Source organism: Oncorhynchus tshawytscha, unplaced genomic scaffold (genome assembly GCF_018296145.1).
Source record: "Oncorhynchus tshawytscha isolate Ot180627B unplaced genomic scaffold, Otsh_v2.0 Un_scaffold_2590_pilon_pilon, whole genome shotgun sequence".
Taxonomy (NCBI): domain Eukaryota; kingdom Metazoa; phylum Chordata; class Actinopteri; order Salmoniformes; family Salmonidae; genus Oncorhynchus; species Oncorhynchus tshawytscha.
Window position 1 is genome coordinate 154,923 of NW_024609800.1, and position 16,514 is coordinate 171,436.

Sequence of the window (16,514 nt, forward strand, 5' to 3'; positions counted from 1 at the left end):
AATGTAGCTTATGCTGGGAATGGGGTTTTTCATTTGCACCAAACTCTTCTGTCTAATTCCCGTATTTAAATGTATTTCTCAAATCTCTCTAAGCAGGCAATATGCTAGTAGCTTGAATTACGTAATCTTTGTGCGACTGTGAGGTCCTACTTGTGCTTGCAGTTGTCGCACTTCTGTTTAACGTGTGTTGAATAGGTCAAACGACCTCTTGCTCTGTCAAAGATGTCTCGGTGCCTGAAATTGTTCAAATTCGCTTTGAGTTCTTCTCAAAGGGCCAACTCCAGGCTCCTGTCTTCTGGAAGAGGATTGGGTAGTAGGACTGTAGGACCATTCAGTGAAGGTAAGCCGCTCGCTAACGTTAGTTAGCTAGCTAAAGCACTGCAGTTATATGAGCTAACTAACGATAGCGTGCTTAGCCTGACGTTATATTACTCAAGATCACTCCCTGTCATATGCAACATGAACGTGTCGACGACTGTGGAATGCGGTGTTTATTGACAAATGTGCCATTCAACTATTTTTGTTTGAGCTAGCTTGCATATATTGATATTTGGCATCTGGTGAATGAATTACATATGTGACCGGACCATTGTATATAAATATGGGGACAGTTGCATGTCTGCCCCGTACCGCAGCACAGACGACCAGTATCTTTACCAAGGATAATCAAATCAAATTTATAAGGATGTATCCTTGACCTAACCTACTTCATTGTAAACTTGCATTCATGTTGCATCAGATAAATCCAAGGCAAGGACGTTCTAAAAGCGAACCATGACCACTGACACTCAATGCGTTTGAATATTCAATATGATGATGGCATGACCTCGCACCCCACCTATCCCCTCCTGTCAACAGATGCCCATGTCAGGCAGCAGCAGAAACAATGGTCCAGAAGTGGCATGTGGAACCCCAGCCACCCAGGCCTTGGTCTCACCCAGTGTTCCTACTACAGCACCAAGGAAGCTGAGAGAGTCCCTCAGGATACAGACAAGGATGTAGAAGCTGAGAAAGCTCCTGCGACAAAGAAGGTTGAGGAAGTAGAGAATATTCAAGAGGCAGAGGATAAAGCTCCTGAAGAAGAACCCCTGCATACAATCATCCAAGACACAGAGAATGTCCAAGGTGATATGTTTTCTGACCTCAGACCTGTTAGCTAACATTCTCAGTTTTGTGCTATAACAATTGAAACTTCAGCATCACTAGCCAGTGATTGTCATAGTATTATGATTTGGCAACATTAATGGACACTGGATAGTTGTATGTGTAGCTTATGATATACTTTAGTCCACATCCTGTGTCCTTAGCATGCTAAACTAATGAAGTTAACCGTTTTCAATCTGATTTGTCCAGGCACCTTTTCCAAGCACGAGTTCCAGGCTGAGACCAAGAAACTCTTGGACATTGTTGCTAGATCTCTGTACTCTGAGAAGGAGGTGAGGGAAGGTCTGACCAGTCACAGCAACTTGAGAACTGATTGAATGTATATAAATGACTAACTGATGGACCAGTGATAATGTGCTTGCTGTATCTAGCTAGGTATTTCAGGAACCTTACGCTAAGATATTCTGTGTTTTTAACCTTTTCCATCCTGGCCCATTGCTCAGGTGTTCATCCGTGAGCTGATCTCCAATGGCAGTGACGCCCTGGAGAAGCTGCGCCACAAGCTGATAACGGGAGGGGGAGACACGGCCCCCATGGAGATCCACCTACAGACGGACCAGGCCAAGGGCACCTTCACCATCCAGGTACGCCCAAACCAGGACGAGGGAGTAGGGTGGCTGTGGTAACTGCTAACATGCTTTAAAGAGTTTATTTACATTTTTATCCTATCTTTCTTAGAATTATTTTAGTCATGAATCATCGTCAAATGCTAATTTGATTGACTTAAAATGCACATAATCACTGTTAGATGTTTCTGTTCATTTCAAAGTTCTGTATAGCACAGTCTGCCACCTGGTGGATGAAACAGAACTTGCACTGTTATAAACTTGCTGGCTGTAGTTCTGACAGCTGGCTGTAGTTCCAAAGATAGGGAGGAATGTATTACCAAAGGGTCCTTTGCTCTTGGTGATGGCTTAACAGCAGCGTATTTATCATAATATACCTTCCTCTTTTAGGACACAGGAGTTGGGATGAACCAAGAGGAGCTGGTGGCCAACCTGGGGACTATCGCTCGTTCTGGATCCAAGGTAAACCTAGCTCCCTTATCTTTGTTACATCTCTTACATTTCCCCATTATCTGCCTTCCCATTTCATTCATGTTTTTTTTTTTTCCAATGACTTGAGGAATATTTAAAAAATCAATTATGGGCCTGTGATAATACCAGTATCACAATATTCTTTCCATGGCAAAAATGAAAACACGAAGCAGGCAACTCTTTGGTCCTTTCAAAAACCTGCTGTATGTAAAATATTGTGCCGTAGCTTGTAAAATAATGACATGACTCTGGATGACAGCGTAATGTTTGTTTTCAACAGTAGGGCTGTTTTCATAAAGAAATGAAATTCAATTTGTGGATTGTTTCTTTGCCATGTTACTAACGAGTGGTCACCATCTCTGTAACGATCTCTGGTATCCTCCCTCCCCAAATTCATTTATCTATTTACCTACCTCATCCCCATACTGTTTATATTTATTTACTTTTCTGCTCTTTTGCACACCAGTATCTCTACCTGAACATGACCATCTGATCATTTATCACTCCAGTGTTAATCTGCAAAATTGTAATTATTCGCCTACCTCCTCATGCCTTTTGCACACAATGTATATAGACTCTCTTTTTCTTTCTACTGTGTTATTGACTTGTTTATTGTTTACTCCATGTGTAACTCTGTTGTTGTCTGTTCACACTGCTATGCTTTCTCTTGGCCAGTTCGCAGTTGTAAATGAGAACTTGTTCTCAACTAGCCTACCTGGTTAAATAAAGGTGAAATAAAAAAATAAATCTACAATCTCATTCAATTACAATGTCAGGGCCTAAGCTTTCTCGTTTCATCAATTTGCTCACATTTGTTGGTGTCTCTTTTCCATTCAATTCACATTTGACCCCTGCTTCCTCTTTCTATCCCTCATCCCTCCTTCCTAGGCTTTCCTGGAGTCCCTGCAGAGCCAGGCGGAGGCCAGCAGCTCCATCATTGGTCAGTTTGGTGTGGGCTTCTACTCTGCCTTCATGGTGGCTGACCGTGTGGATGTCTACTCTCAGTCAGCCGAGCCCAGCAGCCCCGGATACAAGTGGTCCTCTGATGGGTAGGAGAGGAGGGAGGGATGGAGAGGGGAGGAATTTGATCAGTGTGAAAAGAGGAAGGGATGGTAAGAAAGAGGAGGATGAAGAGGGAGAGAGAAGGATGGAGAGGTGACAGGTATGTCGATGGATTGTTTGAGAATAGGGCGTGATAGCGAGGTTTGTATTAGTAACACATTTGAATATGTTTAATGTAAAAGATATGGACCACAGTGTGTGATCTCTGTGCTCCCCAGGTCTGGAGTGTTTAATGTAAAGATATGGACCACAGTGTGTGATCTCTGTGCTCCCCAGGTCTGGAGTGTTTAATGTAAAGATATGGACCACAGTGTGTGATCTCTGTGCTCCCCAGGTCTGGAGTGTTTAATGTAAAGATATGGACCACAGTGTGTGATCTCTGTGCTCCACAGGTCTGGAGTGTTTAATGTAAAGATATGGACCACAGTGTGTGATCTCTGTGCTCCCAGGTCAGGTCTGGAGTGTTTAATGTAAAAGATATGGACCACAGTGTGTGATCTCTGTGCTCCCCAGGTCTGGAGTGTTTAATGTAAAAGATATGGACCACAGTGTGTGATCTCTGTGCTCCCCAGGTCTGGAGTGTTTAATGTAAAAGATATGGACCACAGTGTGTGATCTCTGTGCTCCACAGGTCTGGAGTGTTTGATGTAAAAGATATGGACCACAGTGTGTGATCTCTGTGCTCCCCAGGTCTGGAGTGTTTGAGATAGCTGAGGCAAGTGGGGTCAGACCAGGCACTAAGATAGTGCTGCACCTCAAGGATGACTGCAAGGAGTTCTCTGCTGAGGACAGAGTCAAAGGTATGGACCATACAAGACCCCTTTGATAACTGTTCTGTCTTTTATAGACATTCCACATATATAGTAGACATTCAACATGCATAATCGTTCCTGTAAGATTCATGTCAGAGTCTTTGTCAGGCTTGGAGGCTTGCTGCTTGTCCAGGCAGGACTAACAGATGTCATATGTTGTTGCAGAGGTGGTGACCAAATACAGCAACTTTGTCAGTTTCCCCGTCTTCCTGAACGGACGACGACTCAACACTCTCCAGGTGAGCACCTGGCCCACTCTTCTGGTTCTATCGACTTCTTACAGGGCTGAGATGGACCTCAGCGGTTGTTATGGCTTAATGTCCTTCATGGGGTTGTTAGTGAGGATTAGTTGAATTGCTGGATGTATCGATTAAGTGGCGTCCACATGGAATCTAATAGAGGGAATCAACTTATCTGGAAACAAAGTCAAGAGACAAACTGATTGATACATTAATTGGCCCTGGCAACTTATTGGTTCTGAAAACTTGTTGGACTGATTCCCAGTTATTAGTCCTATTTTGTAGTGTGTGTCTGGCTGTCTGTGCAGTGAGTGTGTGTACCTGCCTGCCTGCATGCTCTGTGTGTAACAGTGTATCCATCCGGTATATTAACGTCCCTCCCAGGCCCTGTGGATGATGGAACCCAAGTCCATCAGTGAGTGGCAGCACGAGGAGTTCTACCGTTACGTGGCTCAGTCGTACGACAAGCCCCGTTACACACTGCACTACCGCGCGGACGCCCCCGTCAACATCCGCTCCATCTTCTACGTCCCAGACGTGGTGAGAAGAGGGGGGCAGGGAGCAGAGGGCTAGGATGGGTTGGGGATAGAGGGTTAGGGGGCACTGAGGGTAGAGGCACTTGGGCACCAAGGGTATGACTGGGGAGAGGAAGGGAGCAAAGATACTTGTTGAGGAAAAGAGAAACTAATAAGTGATGTTAAATGAGATCTTTCTGAGGTCAAGGCTCTGTGACAGTTGTAAATGTGGACGTCCCGGTATGTTCACGACTGCCTGTAATATTACTGTGTGTCAATGTGTGAGCAGAAGCCGTCCATGTTTGACGTGAGCAGAGAGATGGGCTCCAGTGTGGCTCTGTACAGCAGGAAGGTTCTCATCCAGACCAAGGCCACTGAAATCCTGCCCAAGTGGCTACGCTTCCTTAGAGGTCAGTCTTTACTCAGTACCTCCTCAGCTGTGCCCATCTTAATGTCTCCCTTCATCTTTCCCCTCACATCTGCCCTCTGGTGTGGTTCCTTGTCTGTCTCTTTCCGGATCCTTTGTTGATTATAAACGCTAGTGTTACAGTATAACAGTCTGTATGTATTTGTGTATACAGGTGTGGTGGACAGTGAGGATATCCCATTGAACCTGAGCAGAGAGCTGCTGCAGGAGAGCACCCTCATCAGGTGAGACTGGAGCCTTACAACATCAGCTCATCAATAACACTGCTATGTCAAGTCTGTTGTACACATCACCCCTCTTTTAATACAGTGTCTTTCTACTCCTTCTCCCTTACAACCACGGCTCTCTCACTCCCTTTTATTCTCTCATGATCTCCGCTTCTCTCCCTGTCATGCTTTCCATCTCTCTCTCTCTCTCTACAGGAAGCTGAGGGACGTTCTACAGCAGCGTATCATCAAGTTCCTGATGGACCAGAGTAAGAAGGAACCTGAGAAATACGCCAAGTTCTTTGAGGACTACGGCCTGTTCATCAGGGAGGGTATCGTCACCACGCAGGAGCAGGACGTCAGGGTGAGACTGGGGGGCTGGGACAGGGGAGAGCAGGGGGAGAGCAGGACGTCAGGATGAGACTGGGACAGGGGAGAGCAGGACGTCAGGGTGAGACTGGGACAGGGGACAGCTGGGGTGGAGGAATGGAGGTGTGAAGAATAGAAAAAATGGTATGCGTGTAGGATTTTTGGGGAAGGGAGCAAGAGGATCATGTCCTAGGAATCAGAAATGTGAATTATGTCAGTCATGTCCCACACTCATTATCACTCAGTCCTTTCTGTCTCTCTCGCTGTCTTTGTACAGGAGGACATCGGCAAGCTGTTGAGGTTTGAGTCTTCAGTGCTACCCGCGGGCCAGCAGACCAACCTGAAGGAGTACGGCTCCCGTATGAAGGCCGGGACACGTAACATCTACTACCTGTGTGCCCCAAACCGACACCTGGCTGAACACTCCCCCTACTTTGAGGCCATGAAGCAGAAAGACATGGAGGTGAGTTGTTGTCAGATAGCCTGCTACCAGATCTGTTGGCTGTCTTGCTAACTCCTATGAGCATTGTCATGTCAAACAACGACCACAGATCTGGGACCAGGCTAGTTTTCAGATGGGAATATAAGACAGAAGTGATGGTGGAGCATAATAATGTCTGTCACTTCATCAGTGGTGGGCAGGATTTCATCATTACTCCCTCTAGTTGTTGTCAGTCTAACGTCTTCTTTCTCTCCTTTTCTTTGTCTCCAGGTGCTGTTCTGCTATGAGCAGTTTGACGAGCTCACCCTCCTGCACCTCAGAGAGTTTGACAAGAAGAAGCTGATCTCTGTGGAAACAGACATTGTGGTGGACCACTACAAGGAGGAGAAGTACCAGGACATCAAGCCTGGTAAGACCCATCTCTCTCTGACCATGTCACTGAATGCTGCGGGAATTTACATTCGAGGGGAAATCCTTGCTTCTACTTATGTCACATTTTCACCTGATCATGGATATCAATAACCGGGTTTCCATCCAACCTGTTAATGCGAGTGAAGTTCATTGGATAAAACATGTCATGACAGGCCTGAGGGAAACAGCTTGTCAGTAAACTTTCCAAATGTCGACAAAACAAAATATGATGGACAATGTGGGATATTTTTGTGTCTGTAAAATGAATTATGTGGGAAATGCTGGTGGATACGCTTTTATGCATAAGTATTGTGTGGTCCTCTCACTAGGACTGGGGAAAGCCTTCAGTTCATTAGGCTTCAGATGGAAGTATTGTGTGGTCCTCTCACTAGGACTGGGGAAAGCCCTCAGTTCATTAGGCTTCAGATGGAAGTATTGTGTGGTCCTCTCACTAGGACTGGGGTAGGCCTTCAGTTCATTAGGCTTCAGATGGAAGTATTGTGTGGTCCTCTCACTAGGACTGGGGAAAGCCCTCAGTTCATTAGGCTTCAGATGGAAGTATTGTGTGGTCCTCTCACTAGGACTGGGGAAAGCCCTCAGTTCATTAGGCTTCAGATGGAAGTATTGTGTGGTCCTCTCACTAGGACTGGGGAAAGCCCTCAGTTCGTTAGGCTTCAGATGGAAGTATTGTGTGGTCCTCTCACTAGGACTGGGGAAAGCCCTCAGTTCATTAGGCTTCAGATGGAAGTATTGTGTGGTCCTCTCACTAGGACTGGGGAAAGCCCTCAGTTCATTAGGCTTCAGATGGAAGTATTGTGTGGTCCTCTCACTAGGACTGGGGAAAGCCCTCAGTTCATTAGGCTTCAGATGGAAGTATTGTGTGGTCCTCTCACTAGGACTGGGAAAGCCCTCAGTTCATTAGGCTTCAGATGGAAGTATTGTGTGGTCCTCTCACTAGGACTGGGGAAAGCCCTCAGTTCATTAGGCTTCAGATGGAAGTATTGTGTGGTCCTCTCACTAGGACTGGGGAAAGCCCTCAGTTCATTAGGCTTCAGATGGAAGTATTGTGTGGTCCTCTCACTAGGACTGGGGAAAGCCCTCAGTTCGTTAGGCTTCAGATGGAAGTATTGTGTGGTCCTCTCACTAGGACTGGGGAAAGCCCTCAGTTCGTTAGGCTTCAGATGGAAGTATTGTGTGGTCCTCTCACTAGGACTGGGGAAAGCCCTCAGTTCATTAGGCTTCAGATGGAAGTATTGTGTGGTCCTCTCACTAGGACTGGGGAAAGCCCTCAGTTCATTAGGCTTCAGATGGAAGTATTGTGTGGTCCTCTCACTAGGACAGGGGAAAGCCTCAGTTCATTAGGCTTCAGATGGAAGTATTGTGTGGTCCTCTCACTAGGACTGGGGAAAGCCCTCAGTTCATTAGGCTTCAGATGGAAGTATTGTGTGGTCCTCTCACTAGGACAGGGAAAGCCCTCAGTTCATTAGGCTTCAGATGGAAGTATTGTGTGGTCCTCTCACTAGGACTGGGGAAAGCCCTCAGTTCATTAGGCTTCAGATGGAAGTATTGTGTGGTCCTCTCACTAGGACTGGGGAAAGCCCTCAGTTCATTAGGCTTCAGATGGAAGTATTGTGTGGTCCTCTCACTAGGACTGGGGAAAGCCCTCAGTTCATTAGGCTTCAGATGGAAGTATTGTGTGGTCCTCTCACTAGGACTGGGGAAAGCCCTCAGTTCATTAGGCTTCAGATGGAAGTATTGTGTGGTCCTCTCACTAGGACTGGGGAAAGCATGCAGTTCATTAGGCTTCAGATGGAAGTGTTGTGTGGTCCTCTCACTAGGACTGGGGAAAGCCCTCAGTTCATTAGGCTTCAGATGGAAGTATTGTGTGGTCCTCTCACTAGGACTGGGGAAAGCCCTCAGTTCATTAGGCTTCAGATGGAGGTTGTGTGGTCCTCTCACTAGGACTGGGGAAAGCCCTCAGTTCATTAGGCTTCAGATGGAAGTATTGTGTGGTCCTCTCACTAGGACTGGGGAAAGCCCTCAGTTCATTAGGCTTCAGATGGAAGTATTGTGTGGTCCTCTCACTAGGACAGGGGAAAGCCCTCAGTTCATTAGGCTTCAGATGGAAGTATTGTGTGGTCCTCTCACTAGGACTGGGGAAAGCCCTCAGTTCATTAGGCTTCAGATGGAAGTATTGTGTGGTCCTCTCACTAGGACTGGGGAAAGCCCTCAGTTCATTAGGCTTCAGATGGAAGTATTGTGTGGTCCTCTCACTAGGACAGGGGAAAGCATGCAGTTAGTTCATTAGGCTTCAGATGGAAGTATTGTGTGGTCCTCTCACTAGGACTGGGGAAAGCCCTCAGTTCATTAGGCTTCAGATGGAAGTATTGTGTGGTCCTCTCACTAGGACTGGGGAAAGCATGCAGTTCATTAGTCTTCAGATGGAGGTTATGAAGAACTTCACTAGGACTGGGGAAAGCCCTCAGTTCATTAGGCTTCAGATGGAAGTATTGTGTGGTCCTCTCACTAGGCTGGGGAAAGCATGCAGTTAGTTCATTAGGCTTCAGATGGAAGTGTTGTGTGGTCCTCTCACTAGGACTGGGGAAAGCCCTCAGTTCATTAGGCTTCAGATGGAAGTATTGTGTGGTCCTCTCACTAGGACTGGGGAAAGCCCTCAGTTCATTAGGCTTCAGATGGAAGTATTGTGTGGTCCTCTCACTAGGACTGGGGAAAGCATGCAGTTAGTTCATTAGGCTTCAGATGGAAGTATTGTGTGGTCCTCTCACTAGGACTGGGGAAAGCATGCAGTTAGTTCATTAGGCTTCAGATTGAAGTATTGTGTGGTCCTCTCACTAGGACTGGGGAAAGCATGCAGTTCATTAGTCTTCAGATGGAGGTTATGAAGAACTTCACTAGGACTGGGGAAAGCCCTCAGTTCATTAGGCTTCAGATGGAAGTATTGTGTGGTCCTCTCACTAGGACTGGGGAAAGCATGCAGTTAGTTCATTAGGCTTCAGATGGAAGTGTTGTGTGGTCCTCTCACTAGGACTGGGGAAAGCCCTCAGTTCATTAGGCTTCAGATGGAAGTATTGTGTGGTCCTCTCACTAGGACTGGGGAAAGCCCTCAGTTCATTAGGCTTCAGATGGAAGTATTGTGTGGTCCTCTCACTAGGACTGGGGAAAGCATGCAGTTAGTTCATTAGGCTTCAGATGGAAGTATTGTGTGGTCCTCTCACTAGGACTGGGGAAAGCATGCAGTTAGTTCATTAGGCTTCAGATGGAAGTGTTGTGTGGTCCTCTCACTAGGACTGGGGAAAGCATGCAGTTCATTAGTCTTCAGATGGAGGTTATGAAGAACTTCACTAGGACTGGGGAAAGCCCTCAGTTCATTAGGCTTCAGATGGAGGTTATGAAGAACTTCACTAGGACCTGGGAAAGCCCTCAGTTCATTAGGCTTCAGATGGAGGTTATGAAGAACTTCACAGGGTGATGAAAGTGCACAGTGATCTTGATGTTCCTTTCCAATAAATCTCCAGGGTCTGATTCTGGTGACATGTTGATCGATGCTCGGCTGCCGTTTGACGACAAAAAAGTAATTTAGCCCTTTTTGCCCGTAATAATGTCATGTAGGCTATACCACCAGCACTGTATCTGCCAGCTGTTAGCTGGAGCTCCCTGCTACACCACCAGCACTGTATCGACCAGCTGTTGGCTGGAGCGCCCTGCTACACCACCAGCACTGTATCTGCCAGCTGTTGGCTGGAGCGCCCTGCTACACCACCAGCACTGTATCTGCCTGCTGTTGGCTGGAGCGCCCTGCTACACCAGCACTGTATCTGCCAGCTGTTGGCTGGAGCGCCCTGCTACACCAGCACTGTATCTGCCTGCTGTTAGCTGGAGCGCCCTGCTACACCAGCAGCACTGTATCTGCCTGCTGTTAGCTGGAGCGCCCTGCTACACCAGCAGCACTGTATCTGCCAGCTGTTGGCTGGAGCGCCCTGCTACACCAGCACTGTATCGACCAGCTGTTGGCTGGAGCGCCCTGCTACACCAGCACTGTATCGACCAGCTGTTGGCTGGAGCGCCCTGCTACACCAGCACTGTATCTGCCAGCTGTTGGCTGGAGCTCCCTGCTACACCAGCACTGTATCTGCCTGCTGTTGGCTGGAGCGCCCTGCTACACCAGCACTGTATCGACCAGCTGTTGGCTGGAGCGCCCTGCTACACCAGCACTGTATCGACCAGCTGTTGGCTGGAGCGCCCTGCTACACCAGCAGCACTGTATCTGCCAGCTGTTGGCTGGAGCTCCCTGCTACACCAGCACTGTATCTGCCTGCTGTTGGCTGGAGCGCCCTGCTACACCACCAGCACTGTATCGACCAGCTGTTGGCTGGAGCGCCCTGCTACACCACCAGCACTGTATCTGACCAGCTGTTGGCTGGAGCGCCCTGCTACACCACCAGCACTGTATCGACCAGCTGTTGGCTGGAGCGCCCTGCTACACCAGCACAGCACTGGCTGGATACACCAGCACTGTATCGACCAGCTGTTGGCTGGAGCGCCCTGCTACACCACCATCTGCCAGCAGCTCCCTGCTACACCAGCACTGTATCTGCCTGCTGTTGGCTGGAGCGCCCTGCTACACCAGCACTGTATCGACCAGCTGTTGGCTGGAGCGCCCTGCTACACCAGCACTGTATCGACCAGCTGTTGGCTGGAGCGCCCTGCTACACCAGCACTGTATCTGCCAGCTGGCTGGAGCTCCCTGCTACACCAGCACAGCTGTTGGCTGGAGCGCCCTGCTACACCACCAGCACTGTATCGACCAGCTGTGGCTGGAGCGCCCTGCTACACCACCAGCACTGTATCGACCAGCTGTTGGCTGGAGCGCCCTGCTACACCACCAGCACTGTATCGACCAGCTGTTGGCTGGAGCGCCCTGCTACACCAGCAGCACTGTATCGACCAGCTGTTGGCTGGAGCGCCCTGCTACACCAGCAGCACTGTATCGACCAGCTGTTGGCTGGAGCGCCCTGCTACACCAGCAGCACTGTATCGACCAGCTGTTGGCTGGAGCGCCCTGCTACACCAGCAGCACTGTATCGACCAGCTGTTGGCTGGAGCGCCCTGCTACACCAGCAGCACTGTATCGACCAGCTGTTGGCTGGAGCGCCCTGCTACACCAGCACTGTATCGACCAGCTGTTGGCTGGCTGGTATCGACCAGCTGTTGGCTGGAGCGCCCTGCTACACCAGCAGCACTGTATCGACCAGCTGTTGGCTGGAGCGCCCTGCTGCAGCACCACCAGCACTGCTACACCACCAGCACTGGCTGGAGCGCCCTGCTACACCACCAGCACTGTATCGACCAGCTGTTGGCTGGAGCGCCCTGCTACACCACCAGCACTGTATCGACCAGCTGTTGGCTGGAGCGCCCTGCTACACCAGCTATCTGCCTGCTGTTGGCTGGAGCGCCCACCACCAGCACTGTATCGACCAGCTGTTGGCTGGAGCGCCCTGCTACACCACCAGCACTGCTAGCGCCCTGCTACACCACCAGCTGTTGGCTGGGCTCCCTGCTACACCACCAGCACTGTATCGACCAGCTGTTGGCTGGAGCGCCCTGCTACACCACCAGCACTGTATCGACCAGCTGTTGGCTGGAGCGCCCTGCTACACCACCAGCACTGTATCGACCAGCTGTTGGCTGGAGCGCCCTGCTACACCACCAGCACTGTATCACCAGCTGTTGGCTGGAGCGCCCTGCTACACCAGCAGCACTGTATCGACCAGCTGTTGGCTAGCGCCCTGCTACACCAGCAGCACCAGCTGTTGGCTGGAGCGCCCTGCTACACCAGCAGCACTGTATCGACCAGCTGTTGGCTGGCACTGTATCGCCCTGGCTAGCGCCCTGCTACACCAGCAGCACTGTATCGACCAGCTGTGGCTGGCTGCAGCAGCGACCCTGGCTGGACACCACAGCAGCACTGGCTATGCACCAGCAGCACTGTATCGACCAGCTGTTGGCTGGAGCGCCCTGCTACACCACCAGCACTGTATCGACCAGCTGTTGGCTGGAGCGCCCTGCTACACCACCAGCACTGTATGGACCAGCTGTTGGCTGGAGCTCCCTGCTACACCACCAGCACTGTATCGACCAGCTGTTGGCTGGAGCGCCCTGCTACACCACCAGCACTGTATCGGCCAGCTGTTGGCTGGAGCGCCCTGCTACACCACCAGCACTGTATCGGCCAGCTGTTGGCTGGAGCGCCCTGCTACACCACCAGCACTGTATGGACCAGCTGTTGGCTGGAGCGCCCTGCTACACCACCAGCACTGTATGGACCAGCTGTTGGCTGGAGCGCCCTGCTACACCAGCAGCGCTGTATGGACCAGCTGTTGGCTGGAGCTCCCTGCTACACCACCAGAGTGGACACGCTCTCTATTTAACGTGTTGAGAAAACCATCAGGACTGTTGACAATAGAAACCCATTTAACTTTGTATTTTTTTATTCAGTAAAAAAATGCAAAAGGTATTTTATGTACATTACGTCATCACACACAGCCTTTTATCCCTACAAGTGACTGATGAAAACATCTCTGGTGGGAAAATGCACAGGCTTTTATGCAGATTTTGTCGCCAATTGGATGGAATCCTGGCTAATGGGAGACAAAGTGAAATTTGCCTCTTAGCCTCCAACCACAGAGCTAATCTAGGAGTTAACCTAGCTTCAGACAGCAATATGAAGTACCCTAAAACTAACTCCGTGTTCTCTCCTGTGTCTATAGCCTCTGAGCGTCTGACAGAGGAGCAGACTGAGGACCTGATCTCCTGGATGAGGAACAATCTGGGAAACAGAGTCACCAACATCAAGGTACTGTTACCCTACCATCACTATCTACACTAGTCACCAACAAGGTACTGTTACCCTACCATCACTATCTACACTAGTCACCAACATCAAGGTACTGTTACCCTACCATCACTATCTACACTAGTCACCAACATCAAGGCACTGTTACCCTACCATCACTATCTACACTAGTCACCAACATAAAGGTACTGTTACCCTACCATCACTATCTACACTATTCAACATCAAGGTACTGTTACCCTACCATCACTATCTACACTAGTCACCAACATCAAGGTACTGTTACCCTACCATCACTATCTACACTAGTCACCAACATCAAGGTACTGTTACCCTACCATCACTATCTACACTAGTCACCAACATCAAGGTACTGTTACCCTACCATCACTATCTACACTAGTCACCAACATCAAGGCACTGTTACCCTACCATCACTATCTACACTAGTCACCAACATAAAGGTACTGTTACCCTACCATCACTATCTACACTATTCAACATCAAGGTACTGTTACCCTACCATCACTATCTAGTCACCAACATCAAGGTACTGTTACCCTACCATCACTATCTACACTAGTCACCAACATCAAGGTACTGTTACCCTACCATCACTATCTACACTAGTTCCATTACCCTGATCACTATAACCCAGTGGGGAACGGTCTAGGGCCTCTTCCGTGGTCTTGTGTGACTGATTTGATCCAGCCTATATATACAGTAACTACTGGCTAACTGGACTTTGGTACTGTATGTAAGAATCAGTCCATTTGTAAGGTTTCCTTTGTCTGTGACTGCTCATTCTTCACCTTTGACCCCCTGACCTCCAGGTGACCCCTCGTCTGGACACCCACCCAGCCATGATCACGGTGCTGGAGATGGGTGCCGCACGCCACTTCCTGCGTACCCAGCAGATGGCCCGCAGCACAGAGGAGAGGGCCCAGATACTGCAGCCCACCCTGGAGATCAATGCTGGGTACAGGAGGGGGATGGAGGGAGGGAGGGAGGGAGGGATGGAGGGGGAATGGAGGGATGGAGGGGAGAGGGATCTCTAAATCGAGGCGTTTTATTTGTCACATGCACAAGTGAAATGCTTAACTTGTCAGCCCTTCCCAACAACGCAGTATTCAATGTCAAAATAGTATTGTGTTGATTTGCGCTTGTCTCCTGCTCTCCCTTTCCTCTGTAGTCATGACCTCATCAAGAAGATGCACTCACTGAAGGAGTCCGACTCTGCACTCGCACAACTGCTGCTGGAGCAGGTAGAGTACACTATCCTGGATCACACTATCCTGGATCACACTATCCTGGATCACACTATCCTGGATCACACTATCCTGGATCACACTATCCTGGATCACACGATCCTGGATCACACGATCCTGGATCACACGATCCTGGATCACACGATCCTGGATCACACTCCCTACACTTTGGGGTCTGAAACCATATCAAGCTGGGACCAGGGTTTGGGCCCATTCCATTTACAGTGTAATTTCAGTTGACTTCCTGAATTGTACTGAATTGAAATGGAATTTACCCTCAACACTGGTTGAGACACAAACACTATCATCACTTTAAAAAACATGGTCGTTAGATTCTCTGGAAATGGGGCTCTTCGGGACATTCATAGTTCTCTGAGCTTAATGGCAATCTGTTTCACTCTTATTTGTGTCAGTTTCATTCTCATACCTGTTGTGTTCGGACTCCTAGATGTCAAACTAAGATGAAGCCTTGAGACGGTGGTATTAGACCAGTCTTGCATGTGTCTAACCCGTGCGTGCCCCTTCTGATCCTTGACTAGATCTACGACAACGCCATGATCGCAGCGGGCCTCAACGACGACCCCCGACCCATGATCGCCCGCCTCAACAACCTGCTGACCAGAGCGCTGGAGAAACACTGAGACGTCACGGCCGTCAACTGTAGGCCCTACACACTACAGTCACTGCCTGGTTTAACTCCCCGTCTCCCCAACCAACTGTCCTACTGGTCAGGTCACTGTAGGCCCTACATAGACACGTGACCTGGCTCTACATGCTGCAGATACTACCCCCATCAACAACACACGGCTCTGGTGGCCTTTCCACATTCAGGCCTGCCCATCTGTACCCCAGAAAAGTCCCTTCAATTACCAACGGACTGTTGGAGGAGAGCAGGGAGGCTTTGGCCTGCTCAGAGACCTGAAAATGGAGTAGACGGACACGACTCAAGCTGTGGATGTGTGTGTTTCTCGGACTCTCCAGCAGTGTTGACTCATGTTGTGTGTGATGACCCAGATATTTATCAGACTGTGTCATGAGCAGAGTGAAAACCCCAGATCTGAAGAATGGGTTAGGGCTTTGTAAAGGACATCTTATTGACATTGGGACTGGTGTAATGATTGTACACATTTCCATGACGTGCAGACTTCCCTAGATGACCGTTCAATACAATTGTTACTGTTGGCCCTCTTTTTTTCTTCCTATTTTAGTTTTAGTCATCTTGATTCGGGTTCCACATTTTTTTTGTACCATTTTTTTTGTTGCGTGATATTTTCCTCCCAGCTATTCCTCAGATATGATGGTTGGCAATCCCAATATTAGAGCCATAGATTCCTGTCCTTCAGAGAATAGTATTGAAACGGACTGTAAAAGACTTATTTTTCAATTAGATGTGTTGCTGGGAGAAATTTGTAAGAGATTGTATATTACCATCTGTGGAATTTGACAAATGTCTTAATTCAGTGCTCAAGGTATCCATCCAATATAGGTGAACAAATAAATAATAATAAATAGAAAAATCTCTCTCCCTGAACCTCCATCCACCTCCAACCTCCCTGAACCTCCATCCACCTCCGACCTCCCTGACCCTCCATCCACCTCCGACCTCCCTGACCCTCCATCCACCTCCGACCTCCCTGACCCTCCATCCACCTCCGACCTCCCTGACCCTCCATCCACCTCCGACCTCC

General features: G+C 49.0%; 1 protein-coding gene across 1 annotated transcript; it reads left to right on the plus strand.

Moving 5' to 3' along the window:
• The first annotated feature begins 154 nt into the window (after window positions 1-154).
• trap1 (TNF receptor-associated protein 1) lies at window positions 155-16,343 on the plus strand. Its single transcript, XM_042318312.1, has 18 exons — window positions 155-340; window positions 859-1,125; window positions 1,354-1,436; window positions 1,608-1,748; window positions 2,121-2,192; window positions 3,090-3,250; window positions 3,954-4,063; window positions 4,241-4,314; window positions 4,699-4,854; window positions 5,119-5,239; window positions 5,411-5,480; window positions 5,679-5,826; window positions 6,109-6,294; window positions 6,544-6,682; window positions 13,473-13,558; window positions 14,392-14,537; window positions 14,751-14,823; window positions 15,366-16,343. The coding sequence occupies exons 1-18, from the start codon at window positions 223-225 to the stop codon at window positions 15,465-15,467; spliced, it is 2,253 nt and encodes a 750-aa protein (XP_042174246.1). The 5' UTR covers window positions 155-222; the 3' UTR covers window positions 15,468-16,343.
• The last annotated feature ends 171 nt before the right edge of the window (window positions 16,344-16,514 follow it).

Excerpts from the sequence above, each read along its gene's own strand:
- trap1 (XM_042318312.1), top strand. The coding sequence starts at position 223 with ATGTCTCGGTGCCTGAAATTGTTCAAATTCGCTTTGAGTTCTTCTCAA. Across the intron at positions 1,749-2,120 it reads AGGGCACCTTCACCATCCAG|GACACAGGAGTTGGGATGAA; the intron begins GTACGCCCAAAC and ends TTCCTCTTTTAG. Across the intron at positions 4,064-4,240 it reads TGCTGAGGACAGAGTCAAAG|AGGTGGTGACCAAATACAGC; the intron begins GTATGGACCATA and ends ATGTTGTTGCAG.